Source organism: Dendropsophus ebraccatus, chromosome 4 (assembly GCF_027789765.1).
Source record: "Dendropsophus ebraccatus isolate aDenEbr1 chromosome 4, aDenEbr1.pat, whole genome shotgun sequence".
NCBI lineage: Eukaryota > Metazoa > Chordata > Amphibia > Anura > Hylidae > Dendropsophus > Dendropsophus ebraccatus.
Genome location: NC_091457.1, coordinates 90,826,244 through 90,853,402, shown reverse-complemented (window position 1 = coordinate 90,853,402; position 27,159 = coordinate 90,826,244). Strand labels below are relative to the sequence as shown.

Below are 27,159 nucleotides of genomic sequence, written 5' to 3'. Positions count from 1 at the left end.
AGCAGCTCTGTATTTACACACTTTGTATGGCATATAAAACAGGGCAATTATTTGTATTTCAAAGAATTGCAGTTCTTTATCTTTATCTTGCCATGATGGGATTTTAGCTGAGGATTTCCTGAAAACGTTGATTAAACTTCTAAAGGCGGCCGTAGAAGAGAGAGATTTATCGCAGCGCTATTGTAAATGCAATGTTTTCATATAAATACAGTACAGAAAATTTACTTTGTGCTTTGGAGATGAAGAGTTTCCAAATTCATTTTTTTTTTATTAATCTAGATAAGCTGCGTTGTCTATATGTGTACAGATTGTAAATCAGTGATCGCAGCCGTGTATAATGTTTCCATCCTATTATACAGACTATTCTCTGAGCTGCCAGAATGAATCTATTAAAGGCTTATTTTATGTACGAGGAGGCACATTTATAAAAAGTGACATTCTGCCTGCAAAATGGTGCAATTTTTTCCAAAATGCTGCCACAATGTCTGTCTGATCTGGCCTGCCCCTCTGAACTTTGGAGAAGAATATGTTGCAAGTGGAACACATTACCCTATGCTATAGAGAACATAGACGTTACTAAGGAAGGCCGTTTTTTACACAGGCATAATATAGCTGTATTTTTAATCTTTAAATTAAATTAATTAATTACCCAGCATGACCACGTTTCTGATGACCTGAACTGTCAGCTCTCAGTTCATCAGGTCATCAGTATCAGAGTCAGGCTGGGACTTGTGGCTCCGGTCGCCATGACAGGACCAGTACTCTTTACACTCAGGCATCACTCTCTATCAAGCAATCTCTTACTTTTCTTTATTGTGCACCACAGTTATATACCCAGTTGAGAAAGGTCAGAATGACTGAAATGTCCTGTCTGGGGTACAATAACAACATGTGAGAGTGAATAAACCTATGTAAGATGTGCATGTAACTGAACCCTTTTTGCTTTGAGAGTGAGACAAATAAAAGATGTCTAAGGCTTCGTTCACATCAGCTTTTGACCACCCGGCACCATTCCGTCTACCTTTTCCGTTTTGAAGTAAGCAAAACGAAAACTGGCGGATCCGTTAAAATCCCCATAGATTCCCATGATATATTAGTGTGCTCCGTTTTCCCTAATTGTGCTCCGTTTGCATGCAATCCGTTCAAGATCCGTTTTTTTGAACAGTTTGCAGTATTTTTCTTTCAGTTTAAAAAAGTGGATCACGAACGGAAAGTGCACTTCCGTTTTTTCATTGTTTTTACATTGTAGTCAATGAGGACGGATCTAAACGGAAGGTATTTCTGTTCACATCCATTTGCAAGTTAACAGTTTTCATCCGTTTTTGCACTGAGCATGCACAGAAGAAGCAAGAAACCAAAGCAGAAAAAAAAAAAAAAAACGGATAGAAAAACGAATGATGACTGATGCAAACGGATACAAACTGATGTACAAAAGTCAGTTTTTTTAAGCCAAAATACTAACGAACCATTAAAAAAAGATGAACATTTTGCAATCAGTTTGCATCAGTCTGCTCATCAGTTTATGCTCATCCGTTCAATTAATATGGATGGCTCCATTAGAAAAAAAGAAAAACGCTAGTGTGGCTGAGCCCTTAGGGTACAAACACCTCGCTGCGTATTTGCAGCAAGACTAGCTGCGGATCCCGGCCCTATACTTTCAATGCCAGACAAAGTTGCAGCAGGGATGTACATCCCTGCTGCGAGTTTGTCCGCAGCCCGCCCCATTAACCCCCTGCCGGCTGGATACTATACATTACCGGGTCCCCGCTCCTGCTTACTTCGGTGGTTCCTGGCACGTCCCGCTCCGAGCAATCAGTGTGCTGCCCCGCCGCAGCGCACTGATTGGCCGAGCGGGACGTGCAGACACTGGGAGCCCCGAAGCAAGCAGGAGCGGGGACCCGGTAATGTATAGTGTCCAGCCGGCAGGGGGTTAACGGGGTGGGCTGCGGACAAACTCGCAGCAGGGATGTACATCCCTGCTGCGAGTTTGTCTGGCATTGAAAGTATAGGGCCGGGATCCGCAGCGAGTCTCGCTGCAAATACGCAGCAAGGGGGCTTGCTGCGTATCCGGCAAGTGAGTTTGTATCCTTAGTTAGCATAACTTTTCTGGAGTCGTGTGCAGTTGATATAACAATATATGGTTCAGGTTGTTAGACTCACAGTTGGGGCTGTAAAATGGCCACAAAAAAATGCCTATGTATCATGTTAGTGTGAAACCTGCCTGAACTGATTAGGGATTTATTCTTCTACCTGGATCCCATAGCAGTTGCCTGCTTCTATGGTACAAAGTTGCTGCCTGTTGCCAAGCATATGGCTGTGCAGTAAAGGGTGGCTTCTCTGGATCCCCCAACTCTTGTAGGGACATACTGTAGGTTGCCACAAGTGTTAAGCCAGCAGTAAAATAGCCAAGGGTTCGTTATTTGAGTTGAGCTGCTTGTTAACCTGAAGTCTTACAAAGTGACAGTCTGGCCCTCAAGGCTGTGCTCTATGGGGGGATTAAATTTACAGCTCCAGTCTCCCATCTATCTTCATTATCACCACTCAGCCAATCAGTGGCTGAGGAGGGACATTGCTGCTGATTGGCTGAGCGGAGACAGTGAAGATAGATGGAAGACTGGACAGGTAAGTATAATCCCCCCCCCCCATGGGTTTAATGCTGTGGAAAAGCATTAAGCATTATCACGGCCTTAAAGTTTGTTGATTGGCCGCTCAGCAGCCTTTCAACAAGCTTTATGTATACCGAGCACCACGAGGTGATCGGTCAAGCATCAAGCTTGATCAAGCACCCCAATGCATACTCGCTCAACACTACTTGTCAGCCATAAGCGTGAAGATGGCAGATATTGTAGAGATAAGAGCTGACACCACCCAGCACTGCTAGTAGAGAAATTTAGGAAATGTATTGCTTTTATTATCTTTTAATAGCATGGTTTAGAAGAAGACACATGGAGGACCGGCAGGAGAGATTTTATTTTTCTTCTTTAGATATATTATATATAAATAGCCATAGCAAAGAAAGCAGATTCTACAGGGTTCTTTTTTGTTGTTGTTTTGTTTCTATAATCCACTATACAGTCTTGGAGAGCCTTCTCCATGGAGAGAAAAATGAAAGGACTGAGTACATTCAGTATAATGTATTCTTCAGTCTGTGTAATTTTAATATTTTGTCTCATACCCAAGGAAAAAAAGAACGACGAAATTGCTATTAAATTATTCCTGAAAGCAGATGAGGGTCTATGGAAGTGGACAGCGCTTTAATACAAATACAATGTATCAGGAGATTTCCATAACACATCCGTCTCCTCCACACAAGGAGTACAGCATGTCCTGAGCTCTCGCAAGGATTAGTATTAATGGTAGTAAATTTACATTAAAGTGTCCCTCTAGCAATAAAAGTCACTTTGCCGCAATGAGGCCTTGGGGAAGCTGCTGCCATTCTGCTCTCGGCTCCAAGGCTCTATTTGCATAGTGTAATAGTTAAAATTATTTTTATGTTCTTGCTTGCAATGATAATCAGTATCTTGCACATTATGAATGATCTCTTGTTTCGGAGACAATCTGTTGGCAATTGTCTGTTGCAGAAGTTTCAGAATTGAGTCGTGATGTAGAGCGAAAGAGTCAGCTGGAAAAAAAAATGAATATTGAAAATATGATACATACATTATCTTGTGTGCACTTAGAGGGGAATTACTCAGCCATCTGCCTTTAAAGATATAGATTACGGTTTAATATACTCCACAAGTGTGATACATATTCTATCGCTAAAAGCACAGGAATGATTTTTGCCGCTTGCTGTTAACATCCCTTCAACATGACATGTGGCGTCAATCATAAACTCTGGAGAGGGAACAACCCACAGCTCCTGTAGAACAGTTTAAAACTTTCTTAAAGGAGTACCCCAGCAAAAATCTTTTTCTTTAAAATCAACTGGTTTCAGAAAGTTATAAAGATTTCTAATTTGTTTCTATTTAAAAATCTCCAGTCTTCCAGTACTTATCAGCTGCTGTATGTCCTGCAGGAAATGGCGTTTTCTTTTCACTCTGACACAGTGCTCTCTTCTGACACCTCTGTCTAAGACATAAACTGTCCAGACCCGCAGCAAATCCCCATAGAAAACCTCTCCTCTCCTGAAAAGAAAACACCACTGTGTTACAGGATATACAGCAGTTGATAAGTACTGGAAGACTGGAGATTTTTAAATACAAGTAAATTACAAATCTATATAACTTTCTAAAACCAGTTTGCTGGAGTACCCCTTTAAGACAAAAAGACAAAAATGTTCTTCCGTCTTAAAACTGCGAAAACAAAAGACAGGTAGGCACTTCCTAGTGTAGTGTATGAGGTAGATCAGCGCACTGCTGTAGAGAGGTCTATGGAGTCACTCACCTGGTAAGGTTGTACAATGACATAGACACAACTTTATACAGCCTATGGCTATGTTCACACTGCATATGATTCCGGCCGTAGTGCGAACCGCGAATATACGCACGTAGTTTTGAGGTAGATGCGTTCGCTTGAAAGTATACGATATGCGCCCAAACAATGCACACTACGTATGAGCTTACGGCCGGATCGTATACGGCGCTGTGAAAAATGAACACGACCATTGTTTGAGGACAGAAATGTTGAAACTCACGGCCGTGGATTTCCATGCGGTCCCGTACAAAGTACTTATTTCAGCCAAATTGAACTTGATTTTTCGATCCAAAAAGGTTCCGTGAGTTTTATGGGGCTGGGCGAAGATTTCCAAGTAAATGACCTGTTTCAGATCGCTTCAAAACAAGCTAGGGAAGCATAACTGTACTACTGGCGTATGTTCGCGGTTCGTATGCATCCGGCCACATATCGATTTTTCCCACGCCCATAGTTTCAGCCGCACATGTACGGCGGTGTATGAAATGCGGCCAGACTCATACGCAGTGTGAACATAGCCTTAAAGTGGAAAGTGGTGCAGCTTTTAGAGGACCACTACCAGCGACCAGAGTCTATAGAAATCAAGGGAACTGTCAACTTCACCAAGCAATTCTTCATATGGTGAAAAGCGCACGTAGCCAAAAAATGCAGGTATGCCGCTCAATGAGAAAATGAGTAAAAAACACAAAACATAATTTAATTAAAAAACACAACTCAGCTCAATCACTCTCATAGAGACTTCATCAGGTATAGCTGCATATACAAAAATATCACTTCAGATAACTCCAGATAAGGAAAACATGTTTTCTATTAAAAGTACATTAAAAGTTAAATAGCTGTGTTTATATATTGTATTACCATATCTGTGCGGCTCTCTCACACTGGTAGCTGATTGAAATCTAGGAAATGAAGAAAAATTCACTTTGTGGGTGATTTATCAAACTGGTGTAAAGTAGAATTGTCTTAGTTGCCCCTAGCAACTAATCAGATTCCATCAGAATCTGTGAGAAATAAAAGGTGGACTCTGATTGGTTTTTAGGGGCAACTAAGACAATTCTACTTTACACCAGTTTGATAAATCTCCCCCTTTGTCTCCTGCTCCCTCTGCTCTCCACCCTTTGGAGGCAAAGATTACATGCTTCTGTCTCACATTGTGTGTGTTTGCGGAGGACAGGCTGATGATGCAGACAGGTGGCAGGGCGTGATGTCACAGGAGAAATGGCTGGATCCCCCAATCCCCTGAGTGATTTATCATCTCTAACCAGTCCCCCACTACACCTTAGCAGGCAAGGAGTGACAGAAGTAGCTGCTGCAACTTTACTGATTGTGCAGAAGTCTGCAGTGAGATTATGACTATGTTTACACATGCTGGAGTTTCATTGGAGTACTGCAGTAACAGAGTCAGTAACACAATTAAATGATTCTAAATGGCCAGAGATCAGAGCCGGTACTGCCAGTCCCACCAGGACAAAAAACGAGACATAACTTCCCATGTAAGATAATATCGGATAAAGTCCTTATTGTTAGCTCAATTTCAAAGATAAAAGATGCTTGATCATAATATGTGCGTGAAGATGAAAAGAAAAAAAATTTAATTCAAAAAGTTCTTTATTTTTTTCTAATATCGGTGTTACAGGTAGTACAGTGTGCTGTGTGCTATTACAGCTAGAGACTACAGTGTGCTGTTACAGGTAGAGAATACAGCGTGCTGTGTGGTGTTACAGCTAGAGAATACAGCATGTTGTGTGGTATTACAGGTAGAGAATACAGCGTGCTGTGTGGTGTTACAGGTAGAGAATACAGCGTGCTGTGTGGTGTTACAGGTAGAGAATACAGTGTGCTGTGTGGTGTTACAGGTAGAGAATACAGCGTGCTGTGTGGTGTTACAGGTAGAGAATACAGCGTGCTGTGTGGTGTTACAGGTAGAGAATACAGCGTGCTGTGTGGTGTTACAGGTAGAGAATACAGAGTGCTGTGTGGTGTTACAGGTAGAGAATACAGCGTGCTGTGTGGTGTTACAGGTAGAGAATACAGCGTGCTGTGTGGTGTTACAGGTAGAGAATACAGCGTGCTGTGTGGTGTTACAGGTAGAGAATACAGCGTGCTGTGTGATGTTACAGGTAGAGAATACAGTGTGCTGTGTGGTGTTACAGGGAGATAATACAGTGTGCTGTGTGGTGTTACAGGGAGATAATACAGTGCTGTGTGGTGTTACAGGGAGATAATACAGTGCTGTGTGGTGTTACAGGTAGTAACTGTGTGCTGTGTGGTGTTACAGGTAGAGAATACAGCGTGCTGTGTGGTGTTACAGGTAGAGAATACAGCGTGCTGTGTGATGTTACAGGTAGAGAATACAGCGTGCTGTGTGGTGTTACAGGTAGAGAATACAGTGTGCTGTGTGGTGTTACAGGTAGAGAATACAGCGTACTGTGTGGTGTTACAGGTAGAGAATACAGAGTGCTGTGTGGTGTTACAGGTAGAGAATACAGGGTGCTGTGTGGTGTTACAGGTAGAGAATACAGCGTGCTGTGTGGTGTTACAGGTAGAGAATACAGCGTGCTGTGTGATGTTACTGGTAGAGAATACAGCGTGCTGTGTGGTGTTACAGGTAGAGAATACAGCGTGCTGTGTGATGTTACAGGTAGAGAATACAGTTTGCTGTGTGGTGTTACAGGGAGATAATACAGTGTGCTGTGTGGTGTTACAGGTAGAGAATACAGTGTGCTGTGTGATGTTACAGGTAGAGAATACAGTGTGTTTTTGCATGGGAAGTGTTGTTTGGGTGGGAACTGCAAATAATTCAGTAACACAATGAAACTGCAATGTATGAACACAGCCTAGATGTTCTGCAACAGATTTGGGCAGGGAATGTGCAGGGTGGGGGACTGTGATTAACAGCTGAGGGAAAGCAATGCATTCTGGAACCTGTAGTACTGTGTACAACTGCTCAACCACAAAGTACAGAAACACAATACAGAAGAAACCCCCCCAAAACAAATGGATTTTTAGTAGTTTCAAAACTGGGATAGACAGGTAAGTAATGCTATTTGCTTCTGCAGCAGGTGTTTTTAACCACTACCTTAAGTTCCCCTTTAAATAGACCATTCACTTTGGTGGTAGCTCCACCCACTACTAGCTCAGGGGGCACCTGCCAAGTTTGAAAATAACACTGATAAAATATAAGCAAAACATCTAGAAAAAAATAATAATACAAAAGTATAACATATATAATCCCAATGAATCCAACGTCATGTCTGTTCCAAATAAAACAGACATATGATCAGTACGTCCTATAAAGACTAGAGATAACATACATCAATATAATTCTCATATAACAATCCCGCTGAAAATAGTAAAATAAAAAACAAAAAAACACATCAAGGGCACACCTGATAAATGGCAGGATCCTTACTACTGTAGTAAATGTCCTATGGTCACGAGTTGCCCATACCGATCAAACACAAGGCACTGTCAATCACAAGCATTCGGTCTGTGGCATCAGTTAACCCCAAATGGAATCAATACGCTATCTACACCAAGTGAATTCTCAGTGCGTGGTAAGGAATAGGTATGCTATCTACGCTGACACGCTCTCAATCTATGATACTAGGATACGAGGTAATAACATCAGCCATAGAGTGAAGATAGAATCATATGTTCCATATAAAGTTACCATCACTAGGACTGAACAAGACCCGACAGAGAGAACTAGATCTAGAGTTGAAGATTTGTACCTCTTCTTTTATTTGCTAAAAAAAACAACAAAAAAGCTACTGTGCATGAGAAAAATGTTACATTCTAAAATATTTTCCAATGACTCTTTAATATGAGCTGACTGGAATTAGAGCTGTATAAATCCTTAAGTGAGCTCCCTCTAGTGGCTGCTGCAAACAGACATAATCTTATAATTTAACTAAATGGTTGTGTAAATTGTGCTCCATATCAGACACATGTTGAGAAGACTTGGAAACGCTCCTTAAATATCTTGCATTGTAACCCCCAAGATGAAAGTTATTAATATGAAATACCTTTTTCACTCTATACAGTTTAGTATATTGGTTCACTGTGAAAATATTACTGCCATCCTGATCCATATTGGTGTACAAGGAACAGATTGAAAGGTCAGGAATCAGTCGCCTCCAACTCCAATTGTTAAGCCTTCCAGTGGGTGCAGTGTCTTCTAAGAGGTGCTAATCTTTAAGATGACTCAATATACAATCCTACTGTGTATCACACACCAAAAAACAACTTGTACAAATTACACTATAAGCCGCTTAAGCCCTCGGAGTAATTAAGGATTCTTCTTGTTAATAAGTAGAACAGTCACAGATCCAGCTAAGCTCATACACAAACAGATGGGAGATGTCAGTATGCTCATGGACTCCGTACATTGATAGAGACATAATCTGGTTTATACATAAATCTACAGCAAGCCCTCTGCTCTGCTGAGCAAGATTCTGTCCCCAGCCACCATTTACACTGGAGCTACATTACAGCTTCAGTGGCACGTCACTATGTCATATTGTTGCACTGCAATGTCCCATGCCAATGCCTTAGATGAACAGGGTTGCCATTCAGATGAATGGTTGTATTTGTAGTTTATTGAGGGTCTTGGTTTGACAAGGTAGAAGTTGCTCTGTATTAGCCCCTTTATTAAGTCTGTAGCCTTGTAGGGAACATGGACAAGTGCTATCCATTACCTTTTGTTATTTCAAGTTGAATTGTCTCAGGTTTTCAGTCAGTGTATAATGAAAATCACAATGCCTTTAAAAGATCTGTTTTCTGCCATTGAATAGAAACCTTTTTTTTTGTAAAAAAACAAAACTGTCAAAATCTAACAATTCCGACAAATGTATCAAGTAGAGATAATCCTCTGTGAGCTAAATACATCTGCAGGACAAACTCTATACTGTACTGATAATTTACTGCAATATATTAGTCCAGGTAAAATCTATCCATCTAATGTAAAGGTTGTCTGTCCCATAGATGATTGCCTACACTAGGTACAACTGTAGCAAACCTGCAGCTGTGAGCTAGTAAATATTAATGTATTCATGTTCTATCTATATTACCACCAGCTGAAATAGAGGGCGGTGTATGTGGCTTTAAGCATGCCGGCTGGTGCTGCAACACTCATAGGAACAGGGCGGTCTGGCACTCAAGCACTGTAAGACTTCTGTATTCTTTATTAGTAGCCACCTGCTTATAGATAATACATAACAGTAAAAGTTACTCATGGATATACCCACGAATAAGAACAAACATGGTTCGAAATAAGTAGGATTCGCTACTCTGGGCATCTACAGTAGATGCGATTTTACTGTTATGTCCTGGCTATAAATTGGTGTTAATGCATACTAATAAAGGATACTAAATTGCAACAAAGTTTGAATGTTAAGCTGTGAGATTGGGGGCTTCCAGCATGTCCCCAGTATTTGAAATTAAAAAAAAAATCTACTGAAAACTTGCAGAACTGGTGAATTATTTTTTCCACATATGGACAAACTATCTTGCTAACAAATATATCACAGCTTCTCAAAGTAGCTGCAGAAAGAAATGGTTGGTGAATATACAAGTAGGCAGTAACTATTTACTCTGTTGTAGACCATTATTGCAATTATCCATCTGGTGTTCCCACATGCTGATGTCTGGCAGCCCTATGAGCACAGAACCATCAGCACTATACTAAATGAGCCTTCTTTGGTTATTTTTCATTAGACATCTCTTATGTCTTTGCTCCATATTCCTTAATGTTGTATTGTTACAAGCTTCAGTATTGAAGGGAACTGTCTTCAGGTGTCAGATCATATTCCTTTGCTGAACAGAAGCGGATGTGCATATGAGTACATTACTTATTACACTCCAGCCACCGCTGAGAGGCATGGCAGCCCTGCAGCTATAGATGTATCCCGTAGCTCTGTGTCTCACAGTTGCCCTGCAGCTTCTTCTAAGACACAAACCATTTTATCTATAATGAGTAATCACAGTAGGCACCAGGGAGCAGGTCCAGTGCTGCTGCTGAGGGTGATGCCCCTTCAACCTTTGCAGCAAAATATATAGTAATGTGTGTTTCACATGAGGATGTATAGAAAAATAGGGCAAGGTTTAGAAGTAGAGCAGAATATAGATTTAACAGTATCCTGTCTAAGCGTGGTTTTATAGGGAGACACAGCAAGGAACAATGGCAAGGCATTTGCATTTACGCTCCACATAACTGGGCAAAATAGCCCCAAAGTGGAGCTTCACTTTAACATCAAGCACTGTGTGGTTAAGTTTACACGCTTTTTATTTGGCTGTTTCTCGGCCGTATTTTTTGGACGGCAGTCACGTTGGTGCTAAAACGTGGCCATTTTATGCAAATTACATACAACTGGCCCCAAATGCCGGCCATCCCCCCCAAAAAACGGCCGCGAAATGGCAAAAAATAGACGTAGTAAGAACAATTCTAGACAGTATAAATATCTAGCAAAGGGAGGTGGAGTTTGAGATCACTTCACTAAAATAATTTTAATTATTTAAAGTCTTTGAATAGTATACCCCTAAAAATGTTCTAGAAAAATGACAGGTGAGGTCATAGGACAAAGGCCTGATTACATGTAAGGTGTAAATGACACATAGGCGGCTACCTTCACACATAGTATTTCCATCAGTCTTTTTTCAACCAAAACCAGGAGTGGGGTGAAAACACAGAAGCTTTTCAGTTCTTTCCATTATCATTTTGCCCTGTCAGTTCCACTCCTGGTTTTGGTTGAAAATAGACTGACCAAAAGACGGACGGAAATACTATGGGGGACATTTATTAAGTTGCGCTTACAAATATCCCCACATCACTAGAGCCCTGAGGACTTATGTAGAGGCGCACTGCGCACTCTCCGTTACTCCCCCTCCCCTCTGGCACAAGTAGTGCAGAGAGCCCACTTGCAAATAAATTATTGCAAAAAACAAGCTTTTGGGAACAAATTTATTCACAAGTGGACCCTGTGAGCATGCCCTATTTGCTGTAAATTGGCAACATCACTTGGCACAGTACAGTCTTGTTGAGTATTGTTGAGGAGGCCTGGCCTATAGTTCCCTGTGTCCTAGCACAATGCTTGGCCCCGATTCTGCAGAGTGATGGGCATACAGCACTGTGAGGCTTAGCAATACTAGGGCCTAGGGAGTGATAGGTCCCACCTCCTTGACACTATTAACTTTCAAAGTTTTTTTTTTTACATTGGCTCACATTGATTATCTTCTGAGTAGAACACAGTGAAGGAAATTTATCTTTCTATCATTCTAGTTTTTGGTGTAAAAAGTTAATCCTTTTTGTGCAAAGCTCATTTGCCCAAGACACTGCACCCACCACTTTTATAAAAGTATACAGAGCTTAAGAGGAAAGGTTTACAGCCAGTGACATATTTATTATAATTAACACCAGTATATCATAGCAGTAATTTCTAAGGACAGGTTCACATATATCCGTCATCCAGCATGTTTGCCATCCATTGTGCAGGTGCTGGATCAATAGAAGTTGAATGCAACGTTTTTTCGATCCAGTTGGAGAGCAAATATACCGGATGGTTAATATGCCCGGCACCTTGCCCTATTTCACACTATGCCACTAACCTGAATAGGGCCATAGGCCCAAAAACTCCCCCCAAATGTAACTCCTCGTGTTAATATAGAAAGTGGATATATTTGTTAGAAAACCCACCCGAACCACCAGCAGGTAATAGTATGCCAAATCACATATGCCAATAGCCTAGTGATCTGAATACAATATAACCTAGAGGTAGCTGCAGACTACTATCTTGTATTAGGTGTAATTCAGACCAGTGATGGAGTGATTTGAGGAGTCCACATCACCTTTGTTATACCCCATACACCTTATCATTTCTAAAAAGTGAGGTGACAAGTGCCAAATAGTAAAATTGTGATTTGTGCAACTTTTTTGAGCGCCCCCCTTATAATACCCTCTAAAATTTCAAAGCCATCTGGGACCTGCATGTCAGTTTGCAAAAGAGCCATGAAAAGTGAGTGTGGTTTGCAGCTTGCCCAGGCTTTAGACACATGTAAAACAAAGTTGTATCTCTAATCCACACACAGGGTATAAAGGCGACATACTCCTGTTAGTCATCGTGATAATGGCAGAAATGTATCTTGTGACAGATTCATTATGTATGGCACATACAGGGGTACTCTGGCAAAAATCTTTTTCTTTCGAATAAACTGGTTTCAGAAAGTTATATAGATCTGTCATTTACTTCTATTTACAAATCTCAAGTCTTCCAGTACTTATCAGCTGCTGTATGTCCTGCAGTAAGTGGTGTATTCTTTCCAGTCTGACACAGTGCTCTCTGCTGCCACCCCTGTCCATGTCAGGAACTGTCCAGAGCAGGAGAGGTTTTCTATGAGGATTTGCTGCTGTTCTGGACCGTTTCTGTCATGGACAGAGGTGGCAGCAGAGAGCACTGTGTCAAACTGAAAAGAATGCACCACATCCTGCAGGACATACAGCAGCTGATAAGTACTGGAAGACTTGAAATTTTTAAATAGAAGTAAAATAAAAATCTATATAACTTTCTGAAACCAGTTGATTGGAAGTACCCCTTAAAGTCCGCCACACCAGTTTGCTAACATGATATCACTTTAGATATATGTGTATCTTACTGTATATCTCATAAGCTATTTTTTTATGACTCTGTATATCGGTGCCATGGAGCAGTGGTCACACGTGTGCATTTCTACTTTATTCACTGTCTATGGGACTGGCCGTGATAGCTGTACTTAAAGGTGTTATCCAGGCTTAGAAAAACATGGCGACTTTCTTCCAGAAACAGCACCAGTGGTTTTGCAGTTTAGTTACACTGAAGTGAATGGAGCTCAGTTGTAATACCACACACATCCTGAGAACAGAAGTGGCGCTGGGAAGTAGCTTTTTTCTGATCCAGGATGGTTTGTGCACAGGTGACTGCTTTACCTTGTGAATGGGGGAACAGAGACCCCATTGTTGTGAGTGGCGGGGGCCCAGGGGGGTGATCCCACATTTATCACCTATCCTGGGAGTAGGTGATGTATGTAGTTCATTGGATCACACAGCAACTTACATTGATGAATGTGGGCTAATGATTTCCCCAGGATCTGTAAAAGTGCCCAACCCTGCAGGGAGGGAGACATCTGACATGTGTCCATAGCTGAAGCACCATGATATGTGTGAGGCATATGCTGGAAATGGGAGTCTGTAATAGAGAAACACACACAGATGTTTTGAATGGGAGCTGCTCGTCTCACTCTCCACCCAGAGGTGGGATGGCACACTGCAAGGACCACACTCAGCATCAATCTGCCGTCTCTCCACAAGAAGGTACAAGCTCCTGCTACAGAGGACTGGGGCACTCACTTTCCTGACTGCTGGCAGCATGGGCACTGCCAGCTCCCTCTGGTGCATCCTCAAAGCTTCCCTGGTGCTCTTAGTAACATGCACCACTGGCTGGAGTGATGGAGCAAAGCACAAGAGACCTGTCTTCTCCGGATCAGTCCAGGAGAACAGACCAATAGGGACAAAAGTCACCGGGATAAACATCCATCTGAACCGACTCAGCCCGGAGCCCTGGTGCTCCAAGGTGGCCGGCAGAAAGTGGCACCTGCAGCTGATTGGGGAGCAGGGCTCTCACTTTGAGGTCTACTTCCACCACAGGTATGCCCAGATGTCCCTCAGGACTGCCCAGATCCTGGACAGGGAGGACAAGTCCAAGTACATCTTCCGGCTGGGGCTGTGCTGCAAACTTTGCATCTCCCCAGAGCACATAGTAACCGAGCTGGCACTGGTCACTGTCTATGTGCTGGATATGAATGACAATGCCCCCAGCTTCTGCTCCAGCAATGCATCGACCATCAGCCTGGATGAGACCACCGGCCTGAAGTCTGTGGTGTACAGTGTCCGGGCAGAGGACCCGGATCAGGGCACCAATGCAGACCTGGTGTATTTCGCTGACCCTGCCAGCTCTTACTTCTTTGTCATCCCGAAGACTGGACAGGTGGTCCTGGTGGAGTCCATTCTAAATATGAAGAAGACCATCAATCTGACGCTCTTCGCCAGGGATCACGGGCAGCCCCCTCTGGTCAGCGCCCCCTTACAGGTGCACATCTGCCCAAGGGTCAAAAAGTTTTCAGTCCCCGAAAAAGAAGAGTATGCTCTGGGGCTGTACAGGCAGAAGAGGTCCCTGGAGCTCCCTGAGTCCTTCACTGCTCTATCCATCCCAGAGGACACCCCTGTGGGCTCTGTCATCATCACCCTAGTGTCCAGAGATTTCCAGGACCCCTGCTATGGACTGCTGTCCCCGTCTGCAGAACAGTCACCTATTGCAGTGAATGAGGATGCTGGAGAAGTGTCAGTGATCAGGACCCTGGACAGGGAACAGGCTGAGAGCTATGAGTGTCTGATCAAAGTGCTGGACAGAGCCGGTAAGCAATAGCATGGCTTTCTATGGATACTTGCTGCATGTACTATTCATTATTAGGGCAATGTACTGCACCATGCACAATATACATATATTCTGCACACAATGCATAGAGATTTAAAGGGACATACTTTGTAAATTCTTGTGGAATCGATGTTTATGTGCATTTCTTGTTTTACCCACCACCTCCTCTAGATTGCTGCTGTCTGAATCCACTATGCCTGCAAATATGGCTGCCATTGGTTTTCCCCCAAGGGTCATCACCCAGCTTTTCCAAACTCCTGAATAGCAAATTTCCTTGGGTATGCATTGATGTGACTGCAGAAAAATACATTTCTAATGGGTTACATTACTGTGCCAGCTATATAGTTTTCCTGATGCATTAGAAACTACATTTTTTTTACTGTAAAAAGCTTAAAGTGGCTTTCCAGCTGTCATTATTTACCAACCTTACAAATTTTAGTTCAGAGGGTGCCTGGCTGCTAGAATAAAAGACATTCCACTCCAACAAGGCACCTTTGGATGGAAGTTGTTGCATGGAGAAGTAGCCAAGTATGTCCTGCCGCTCCATAAAACTGGATGGCACATACAGAAACAACCAAGTGCCCTCACCACTTTAAATGAGTTATCCGGAGAATATCTTTTTCTTTCAAATCAACTGGCATCAGAAAGTTATATAGATTTGTAATTTTCTTCTATTTAAAATTCTCCAGTCTTCCCATACTTATCAGCTGCTGTATGTCCTGCAGGAAGTGGTGTATTCTTTCCATTGTGACACAGAGCTTTCTGCTGCAATCTCTGTCTCATGTCCAGAACAGTAGCAAATCCCCATGGAAAGCCTCTCCTGCTCTGAACAGTTCCTGTCTTGGGACAGAGGTGGCAGCAGAGAGCACTGTGTCAGACTGGAAATAATACACCACTTCCTGCAAAACATACAGCAGCTGATAAGTATTCAAAGACTGGAGATTTTTAAATAGAAGTAAATTGCAAATCTGTATAACTTTCTAAAACCAGTTGATTTGAAAGAAAAAGATTTTCGCTGGACAACCCCTTTAATGTAAATCTGTCAGCTGAAATTTATGTTCCACACTGCTGACACTGTTAGATAGCTGTTAGGTCAGTGAGACACTTGGTACCTTTCATATATCCATCTGTGCTTCCAGAACATTGAAAAATGCTTTTATTCTCCAGTTCAAAGTGTCAAAGAGGCGTTCTCAAGCACCTAAAATCCGGAGGGATGTAATGCCAGTCACTCTCCCCCCCCCCCCCCCTTCCATCTTGATCCCTGCTTGTTTGTCAGTCAGCTGAAAGCTGAGCCCTCACTGTCAATTAAGTAAAGTAAAGGATGGGAGGGGTAGTGAGGAGACATTACAGCCGTCAGCACTCCTGGAGCTTGGAGAAGCCTCTTTGACACTTTATGCAGTAGAATAAAATCATTTCTCTATGTTCTGGAAGCACAAACAGTTATATAAAAGGTATTATGTGTTTCTGTGACCGAACAGCTATCTTACATTGTCAGCAGTTTGGAATCTGAATTGCAGTTGACAGATTCACTTGGGTAAAGGGGCATGCTCATCTCAACTAATATAGTTAAACATGTAGGGTTGGTCACATTAAACATTTTTGCAAATACATTAATTTGGAAAACTCCTGACATGCCGCTCTTACACTTCTATTGTTGACAGTTTGTTGTCTAGGTTACCAAACACCACTCTGCTCTAAAAACAATGGTCTGGCTGGTGAATATATAGATATAGTATACTTATTTATATATATATTATCCAGTATATATACAATATCTTGCTATAAGTCTATATTTTAGCTATATATACGCCAGCCAGACCAGAATTTTTAGAGCGGAGAGGTGGTCGGTGACCTAAACAGTGAGCTGTCAACAATGAGAGGAAAAGAGTAGGTATATTAGAAAAATGAGACAAGTTTGCTAAATAAATGTATTTGCAAAAATATTTGATAAAGTATAACTATGTTAGTTGAGACTGGAATATTCCTTTAAGTCTTTTAATGTTTGCTTCACAGTTATCCTCAGTTATGTGTTCCTATAAAAACTGGGTAAAAACCAACATGGCTGCCATTATAGCTGGCAAGAGAGTTGTAACCCAGTTTCTTGTGCATCAATGCAAATGGCTTGGGGGGGGGGGGGGGGGGGGGGGTCTTCCTACATCCACAGGGATTAAAACAGTGCTAGGATTAATGTGGATATTAGGCTTTAGGGAATATCTTGTAGTCAACATCTCTGTAGTCTGTACTTTACTTCTTTGTTGCTATTTACAATACAATATTTAGTTATTTCCAGTTTTATTTTGCAACTAAAGGGTTAACTCTGAGAAGGATTACTGCAGAAGCCACTTTTGTATACAAGACAAGAAGTCATTGTGATTTGCTAATCCAACCCAACCTTCATGTTTTGCTCATTACTGGTATAATCCCCCAGTTATTTGCAGAGACCACCTAGCTGATTGAAATGATGCGCAACTTCCCCCAGGACATTAACATAGCAAATCTACCTGAATCCTGTATTCCATATTGTACCTTCGTCATTCTCTCAGTGTGTTAAGGGCTAATTTTTTTTTTTTTTTTCATGTAGCTTCTCTTCCAAAGACCTGAAATGTAAGAATCAAATACTCAGCCTGCCTTCAGCTACAGCAGGAGTGGTGTCAGACCACACTTTTACATTGCTTGAGTCTGTACATTTAGGTCTTTACTGAGCAAGATTGTCCCTGGACCTGGTCAGAATCTGTCTGGTCGGGGGATGGTAATCGCAAATCCATGGGTGACCATACTGTGTTTATGTTTATGTTTTCTAGACGTGGCCATTGGTTTAAATTAGGGATGAGCGAACCGAACCATAACAAACCAGATTCGTTACGAACTTCGCAAAATATTCGGTTTGTCACCGAACTTTGAGAAAGTTCGTAACGAATCTGGAATATTCGATATTAGTACGCATATCTCCTGATATTCGAATATTTGATCAAATATTCGATCCTATTAAAGTCTATGGGAACAAGTATTCAATTATTGAAAAACGTTTATTCGACCACTTGGAGGTCTCCAAGTCCACAATGACACCTCAGAAAATGATGCCAACACCACTGGAATGCAACTAGGACAGCAGGGGAAGCATCTGACACCCCAAAATGGCCGGTAATAAAGTCTCAAGTCGATGTTATACAGGTGAATTACCTGGTTATTACAAGGTGTATGAATATTTTATAGGTAAAGCTGGTCGGCTGTATTATGTAGCACTTGGTAAACAGTGCCTTACAATAGCACAGCAGCCTGCTTGTACCACCCTGTGTATTTATGTATGACGTAGCAGCACATAGCACTAGATGAACACACGTACTACTCTTTTTTTTTTTTTTTTAGATCGAGCAGTCTAGCACGTATCAGCAGCACAAAGCACTTGGTGAGCAGAGTGCTTGCACTAGCCTTTGTAGATTTGCTACTACATATTTGAATGGAAACACCCAGTAACCTTGTTTGCTGTCAATGAATGGAAACACCCAGTAGCCTTGTTTGCTGTCACTGAATGGAAACACCTAGTACTCGTTTGCTGTCAATGAATGGAAACACCCAGTGTCCTTGTTTGCTGTCACTGAATGAAAACACACAGTAACCTTGCTTTCTGTCACCAATTTTGGGATGGTTTATTTGCTACCTCTGTTTTAATGGTTCACTGTGTGATCACTGCCATGCTATAGCCCAGAATTTGGCTTAATAGAGCGATTAGGCAGCCTCAGAGGCATCCATGCATGCTTCCCCTGCAGTCCCATATGCATCCAGAGGTGTTGGCATCATTTCCTGAGGTTTCATTGGGCACTTGGTGACCTCCAATTCGTCGAATATTGATTTCCAGGTCCCAAGGATTTTTCTCCCATAGACTACAATGGGATTCGATATTCGTTTGAATAGTCGAATATCGGGAGCTATGTGAATCTAATCAAATCAAATCGAATATTTCACTATTCACTCATCTCTAATAACCAGGTAATTCACCTGTATAACCACGACTTGTGATTTTATTACCGGCGATTTTGGGGTGTCAGATGCTTCCCCTGCTGTCCCAGTTGCATTCCAGTGGTGTTGGCATCATGTTCTGAGGTGTCATTGTGGACTTGGTGACCTCCAAGTGGTCGTATAGATGATTTTCAATAATCGAATACTTGTTCCCATAGACTTTAAAGGGATTGAGTATCCGATCGAATATTTCACTATTCGTTTTAGGTTCGGTTCGTACGAATCCAAACTTCGCAGAAGTTCACCGGATCGAACTGAACCGAACTTTAAAGTTCGCTCATCCCTAGTTTAAATGGCTTTCATGTAGTAAAGAGGCACTTCTGTTACAAAAGGGTAACTCATTCGTAGTCAACAATATTATTCGAATTAATGAAGCACTGTGTTATTAAAAAATAAAATAGTCAACATCCAGGCTTTAAAACTGAATACCATAGAAAACCAATGTGGATTTACTGCTGCTGCAAGGTAAACCTTGTTATGTTGGAGAGGTAACTTAGGTAAGTTTTGAGAAACAGTTTCAGAAAGTATCATTGGGCTACAGCCATGAGAAAAGGAAGGTGCAACAACTTTCATTTCTATGGTTTTACATATACGGACATAATAAAAAAGTCATACATCAGGTACATACAACCTCAGGTGAACAACAATACATGACATATTGTCATCATTTATTTTACAAAAACCTAAGCCAAAGTATAAGAGCACTATACAATACAAACAATAAGTACACCCTTACTGCTTTCATAGGAATCATTAGGTTACATAGCAGCAAACCTCAAGACTGAATCCGAACGCTCTGTGTTTGATTATCAGTGGCTGAAGAAGTTGGATGCAGCCCTAAGGCTGTCTGAAAAAAAAGGATAGCCCTTAGGTTTCCATTACACTGGTCGATGATCAGTGTTAGATCTGCACTCATTTACTGGGCCTATTACACGTCCGATAATCTTTAGCAATCACTCCTGGTCCTGGCCAGTGATTGGCTGAGTGGCCCATCAGCTTAGACAGGCCGCCCTGAAGCTGCAGCACGCAGTGCCGGGATGCATACAAAGCTCAGGAGAAGACCAGGAGCGTGAACAGGTAAAGTATAAACTGGGCAATTGTCAGCCATTGGCCGCGCATCGCTATTACACATAGCGATGCACGGTTGGCGAACTGTGATTTTAGGTCTGGGTGTAAAGAAACGATCAGTCAATCATTTCACTGGCTGATCATCATCTCTATTGCACGGAGCGATAATGAGCCGAATCAGGCCAGTATGGCTAATTATCCCTCTGTGTAAATGGGTCCATACGCTGCATCCAACTTCTTCAGCCACCAGTTATTAAATGTAGAGTGTTCAGGATCGGATGAACCAGAGCGTGCTAAAGGTTCTCTCATTTCTAGTCGCCAAAAGCAAAAGTTTGGCTGTCTGGCACATTCAGGTGTGTGGAAGAAAGTAGGTGCAAGTCACTTTCAGTTAGGACAGAATTCTATCAAGGTACAATGGTTAATGCCCCAACCCAAAATGCAAGAAAAGAAACAAATAATGCAAAAAGGAACCAGCCCTCAAGACATCTCACTACTAATTATAGTTTGTAAAACAAATATTTGAATATATGTATATGTCAAAGGGCCCTACTACACCAGGCGATTATTGGCCGTATTTGCCAGATTACCGGCTGTTCCAGCTGATAACCGTTTGGTGTAATAAAGTCTTAACAGGCCTTAGTAAGTTAAAATGTTCAAGTTCATGACACTCAAACATAGCCTATTGGTGCAAAGAACTCATGAAAGCTGTCAAGCCAGTGGTGAAGGAGTGAGGATTAGGACTTGTTTTACAGGGTCATGCAATAATATGGCAAAGATCCCAGGCACAACAGCAAATCTATAGCAGAATAGCTGAAAATAAAAGAATCAAGGTGTTGTAATGGTCCCATCATAGTCCAGACCCCAAGCCAATTGAGATGATGTGATGAGACCCTAGCAGAGCTATGCATTACCGAATGACCACAAACCTCAACTGAAATTCGTGGGGCTCTCATACATAGGCCCCCCAGGTACAATGTATATAATTAGTAATATATGAAGCCATTAAAACTTCTTACATTAAACTACAAGTTAGACACCTCTTTGGAGAGATTCAGAGTTACCATCACTCCTTGGTCTTAATGGTCCCGTTCAGACTTGCCAGTAAAGATGGTGTCTTTTTTTTTTGGGGGGGGGGGGGAGTATGGTGGTATTGTTCAGGTCTGATATGGCAGTGTTATCCAGTGTAGGGGAGTTGCTCAGGTATAGCTAGGTAGCGGTAGCAGACAGAGGAAAACAGGCAGTTCACAGTTCAAGTCTTAGTGTTTATTCACACCACAAAAACAAATGGAACAAAAATCCAGCATTACCTTCATGCTGCCATCACACACAAGTGCAGTTCCAGCTTGGCCTTTAAGGTTACAAACCCACTTGCCGGATCTGCAGCGAGTTTCCTTGCTGCGTTTTTGCAGGGAGACTCGCTGCAGATCCCGGCCCTATACTTTCAATAGCAGAGAAACTCGCAGCAGGGATGTACATCCCTGCTGCGATTTTGTCTGCAGCCCGCCCCATTAACCCCCCGGCCGCCGGACATTATACATTACCCGTTCCCCGTTCCTGTTCGCTTCGGGGCTCCCGGTGTTTTCACGGCCCGCCCGGCCAATCAGTGCGCTGTGGCGGGGCAGCGCACTGATTGGCCAGGCGGAACGTGCCGGGCGCCGCTGAAGCAAGCAGGAGCCGGGATCAGGTAATGTATATCGCCCCCAGCCCCTGGCCGCACGATCGCCCCCAGCCCTGCAGCCCCCGACCGCATGATCGCCCCCAGGCCCCGGCCGCATGATCGCCCTCATCCCCGCAGCCCCCGGCCGCACGATCGCCCCCAGCCCCGCAGCCCCCGGCCGCACGATCGCCCCGCAGCCCCCGGCCGCACGATCGCCTGCAGCCCTGCAGCCCCCGACCGCACGATCGCCCCCAGCGGGCGATCGTGCAGCCGGGGGCTGCGGAGCTGGGGGCTGCGGGCGATCATGCGGCCGGGGGCTGCGGGGCTGGGGGCGATCGTGCGGCCGGGGGCTGCGGGGCTGGGGGCGATCGTGCGGCCGTGGGCTGCGGGGCTGCAGGCGATCGTGCGGCCGGGGGCTGCGGGGCTGGGGGCTATCGTGCGGCCGGGGGCTGCGGGGCTGGGGGCTATCGTGCGGCCGGGGGCTGCGGGGCTGGGGGCGATCATGCGGCCGGGGGCTGGGGGCGATCGGGGCTGCAGGGGGGCGGGCGGGATATACATTACCAGGTCCCCGCTCCTGCTTGCTTCAGCGGCTCCCGGCACGTTCCGCCTGGCCAATCAGTGCGCTGCCCCGCCGCAGCGCACTGATTGGCCAGGCGGGCCGTGAAGACACCGGGAGCCCCGAAGCAAGCAGGTACGGGGACCGGGTAATGTATAATGTCCGGCGGCCGGGGGGTTAATGGGGCGGGCTGCAGACAAAATCGCAGCAGGGATGTACATCCCTGCTGCGAGTTTCTCTGCTATTGAATGTATAGGGCCGGGATCTGCAGCGAGTCTCCCTGCAAAAACGCAGCAAGGAGACTCGCTGCAGATCCGGCAAGTGGGTTTGTAACCTAAAGCAGTAACAGAAGTTCTAAGTGTTGGTTCAGACCTTACAGCAGCAGCTGCCTTGTACACAGTCCATGTGTCTGAACACAGTCCAACCAGTCCTCCTAGACAGATCACATAGGTGTACTCCAGACTTGAGCACACACCACATCTCTCTGCCCTTACTCCCAGCTCAGCTTTGTATGTTGGGAAATGCCTAAAAACCTGGAATGGCTTAATAACTCCAGTCCAGTCCTTGAACCTAGCTCTCTGCATTCCTCAGAGCAAGACAAGCTGAGAGGAAAATACCTCCCATCCAGCAACAAACCCCTGACTGTGTCACACCAGTCACAGTTTGGCAATACTGTTTAGGTCTGGTGTGGTGGTGTTATCCAGTCAAAGTATGGTGGTATTCGTTAATTCTGGTATGGCAGTGTTATCCAGTCAGGGTATGGTGGTATTGGTCAGGTCTGGTATGGCAGTGTTATCCAGTCACAGTGTGGCGGTATTGGTCAGGTCTGGTATGGCAGTGTTATCCAGTCACAGTATGGTGGTATTGGTCAGGTCTGGTATGGTGGTGTTATCCAGTCACAGTGTGGCGGTATTGGTCAGGTCTGGTATGGCAGTGTTATCCAGTCACAGTATGGTGGTATTGGTCAGGTCTGGTATGGTGGTGTTATCCAGTCACAGTATGGTGGTATTGGTCGGGTCTGGTATGGCTGTGTTATCCAGTCACAGTATGGCGGTATTGGTCAGGTCTGGTGTGGCAGTGTTATCCAGTCACAGTATGGTGGCATTGGTAAGGGCTGGTGTGGCGGTATTAAATGTGACACCTGGAGCTATTACCTACCAATCTACTAATCCTGTGGTGACAATTTCTTCAGACAATATGCAGACTACTCTAATTTTAGGATGTAGAAGTAAGAGTCAAGAATCATTCTTAAGGCCCTATTCCACGGAACGATTATCGTCCATATTCGGCTGATATCGGCCGCTATGGACGATAATCGTCCCGTGGAATAGGGTGCAACGATCAGCTGACATCATTCATGTCGGCTGATCGTTGCAGTCGCTTGTTTTTCAACATGTTGAAAAACAAGCGACTGATACAGCAACGATCTGCTGCCGTCGCTCCATTGAATAGGAGCATCGGCAGCAGACGCTGCTGTATCCTATGGGCTGCCCGGACGATCAGCGATCACCCGGGCAGCCCCCCCCCCGCAGCCCCTCCCACACTCACCTGCTTGCTGCAGCCGTGATGAATAGCGGCGGCGCTGAGAGCGCTCGTTTGCTCCTCTTAATGACCCGTGGAATAGGGGCTTTACACAAGTCTGACACCTGACCCCTGATTAGGACATAGTCAGAAGTCAGTCAAGAATCATTTTAACACAAGTGTGACAACTAACTTCTGATACCTAAATCACAGCGAACCAACACCAGCGCTGTGATAATCTTGCAACTGTTAGGCTACGAGTCACCGGCTTCTCTTCCAAATAATATAAACTAAAAACAATAATAAAATGCCAAGCGCAAGTGAACATGTATTGTAATACTACAAGTGCAATAGTGTCTCTTTCTTTTAGATTAAGGGTGTCAAACTTAAATCCACAGTGGGCCAAAATTTAAAAAAATGGACAAAGTCGCGGGCCAAGCGTTTCTGGCACTGCCTATCGTAAAGTAGTTGTTCCCACATGGTAGTTACCCATTATATCCCTCAAGCAGTAGATAATCCCATAATTGTGCCCCATGTAGTAGCCCCCCTCCCAATAGTGCCCCACATACTAGCCAGGCCTACTATTAGAGCCCCACATAGAAGCCAGCCCTCCCAATAGTGACCCATATAGTAGCCAGTAGAGATGAGCGAACCGGGTTCGGGTTCGAGTCGATCCGAACCCGAACGTTTGGTATTTGATTAGCTGGGGCTGTAGAACCTGGATAAAGCTCTAAGGCTGTCTGGAAAACATAGATACAGCCAATGACTATATCCATGTTTTCCAGATAGCCTTAGGGCTTTATCCAAGTTCAGCAGCCACCGCTAATCAAATGCCGAACGCTCGGGTTCGGATGGACTCGAGCATGCTCGAGGTTCGCTCATCTCTAGTAGCCAGCACACCTAATAGTGCCCAATATAGTAGCCAGCCCTGCCAATAGTGCCCAAAATAGTAGCCAGCCCTCCCAATAGTGACCCATATAATAGCCAGCCCTCCCAATAGTGACCCATATAGTAGCCAGTCCTCCCAATAGTGACCCATATAGTAGCCAGTCCTCCCAATAGTGCCCAATATAGTAGCCAGCCCTCCCAATAGTGTCCCATATAGTAGCCAGCCCTCTTAATAGTGCCCAATATAGTAGCCAGCCCTCCCGATAGTGTCCCATATAGTAGCCAGCCTCCAATAGTGTCTTATATAGTAGCCCCCTCCAGGGGCATGGCTTATGTCTCTTGGGCCCTGGTGCAAGAGGTCAACTTGGGCCCCCCCTTCCTTGACCAAGCGATGGTATTGGTATATCTCAAGACCGATATTACCAATAATACCAGTATATAGGAAATATTATCACCATACATATTACCACCATACTGTTACTAACCAAATTCTGTATACTGAGACCAATATTGCTAATAATGCCAGTATACAAATATTACCTCCACAACCACTACCATCACCACCATATTGTTACTGACCAAATCCAGTGAACTAAATCCAATAAAACACAGTACCAGATTACAAGCAACAAATAACACTGCCACATACTGACTAACACCGCCACATACTGACTAACACCACCACATGCTGACTAACACCACCACTGCTACTGAATAATGCACTGTACACATATCACTATCACCTCATGCAGTTATATAGAGGCTGACCCAACTGTACACAGGCTCTGTATACATATACATTACAGTGCAATTATATCAGGTGACTCACAGGGAATGTCTTCTCTGATCAGAGTACTTCCCTTTTGATCTTTTTCTCCATCTGCCCAGGGCCGTTATGAGAACTTCTCCGAGCCACAAATCCACAGAATCTGCCAGACAGAGATATTAGGCTCCTCACTCCATTAGGCACCATCCTCACCCCTCTACAAACTGCACATCTGTATTGGCCCCTTTATGCCCTTATTTAGTGGGTAGACTGACTCTATGTTACCGCCCTATAGTACATACCCCCCTCTGTGTAGAACACTATAGTACATGCATCCTTCTGTGCATGCCCTATTGTATACGCCCCCTCCTGTGTAGTCCCCCTTATAGATGGCCCCCCAATGTTATCCCCCTTATAGATGGCCCCACTTGTGTTATCCCCCTTATAGATGGCCCCCAATGTTTTCCCCTTATAGATTGCCCCCTCTGTGTTGTCCCCCTTATAGATTGCCCCCTCTGTGGTGTCCCCCTTATAGATGCCCTCTGTTATCCCCCTTATAGATGGCCCCATGTATCCCAGTTATAAATGCCCCTCCTGTTATCCCCCTAATAGATGCCCCCATGTATCCCCCTTATAGATGCCCCTCCTGTTAACCCCCTTATAGATGGCCCCCATGTATCCCCCTTATAGATGCCCCTTCTGTTATTCCCCTTATAGATTCCCCTTCTGTTATCCCCCTTATAGATGCCCCCATGTATCCCCCTTATAGATGCCTGTTATCCCCCTTATAGATGCCCCCCATGTATCCCCCTTATAGATGCCCCCCCATGAATCCCCCTTCTGTTGCCCCCCCATGTTATCCCCACTATAGATGTCCCCCCCAATGTATCCCCCTTTTGTTGCCCTCTGTCTGTGCAGAGCAGATAAGGAAAAAAAAAAACTCCCCTGCAATTTGCTCCCCCACCGTGTCTCTCTTCTGCAGACTCTGTCCCCCCCCCCCCCTGGCTGACGTGCGTCTCCCGTCTCCCCAGCTCTGTCCCGTCTCCAGCAGCACACACACCAGTGAGCTCTGTGTGCGCCGGGGATGTTACTTACGGCACAGGGGGTAGCTTGTTATAGGAGCCCCCTGTGCTGGAGGTACTTCCCTGGCGCACACTGAGCTCACTGATGCTTGTGCTGCCGGGGCCAGGACAGAGCCGGTGACCAAGGAGCTACGCGTCAGCCGGGGCACCCGACTCTTGTGACCGAAGGCAAAACACTGCTTACGGTCACAAGAGGGAGGACACACTGTGTAGAATGTCTTTTCTAAGGCTGTTTGGATGGGGATGCCCCAGCCAGCGGCTATCCCCCCAAAAGTCCATGTGAGCAGGTAACTTCTGATACCTGACTTCTAACTAATGACAACTGACTTCTGACAACTAACTTCTGAATACTGACTACTTGACAACTGACTTCTTATGCATGACTTCTGATAAAATGATGTGTGATGTGTGATATCTGATCTCTGAAATGTCAGTAGTTAAGTATCTCAAGTCCCTATTCAGTTTGAGTTTCACTTTCACATCAACAGCAAGGCAGCCCCTAGCTTGCATTATTCAGGTAACAAAATGACTTGTCAGAATGAGAAGTCAGAAGTCCTGTTTCACTTGTTGATTGCATACAGAGCTAATTTTAAAAACATTGTGTTTGTTTCAGTTTTGCTGACCTGGAGCAGAAGCACTAAAGTTGCTGACTAAAAACTCAAGTCTGTATGCAATAAACAAGTGAGGCAAGACTTCTCACTTATGATTTCTCACTTCTGATAAGTCAG

General features: G+C 44.1%; 1 protein-coding gene across 1 annotated transcript in view; it reads left to right on the top strand.

Annotated features, from left to right (window-relative positions):
• Window positions 1-13,811: 13,811 nt before the first annotated feature.
• Window positions 13,812-27,159, top strand: part of LOC138789299 (neural-cadherin-like) — an 87,033-nt gene continuing 73,685 nt past the window's right edge. Inside the window, exon 1 of the mRNA XM_069967904.1 lies at window positions 13,812-14,856. Coding sequence (XP_069824005.1) covers window positions 13,812-14,856 — 1,045 coding nt within the window. The remainder of the gene's footprint in view (window positions 14,857-27,159) is intronic.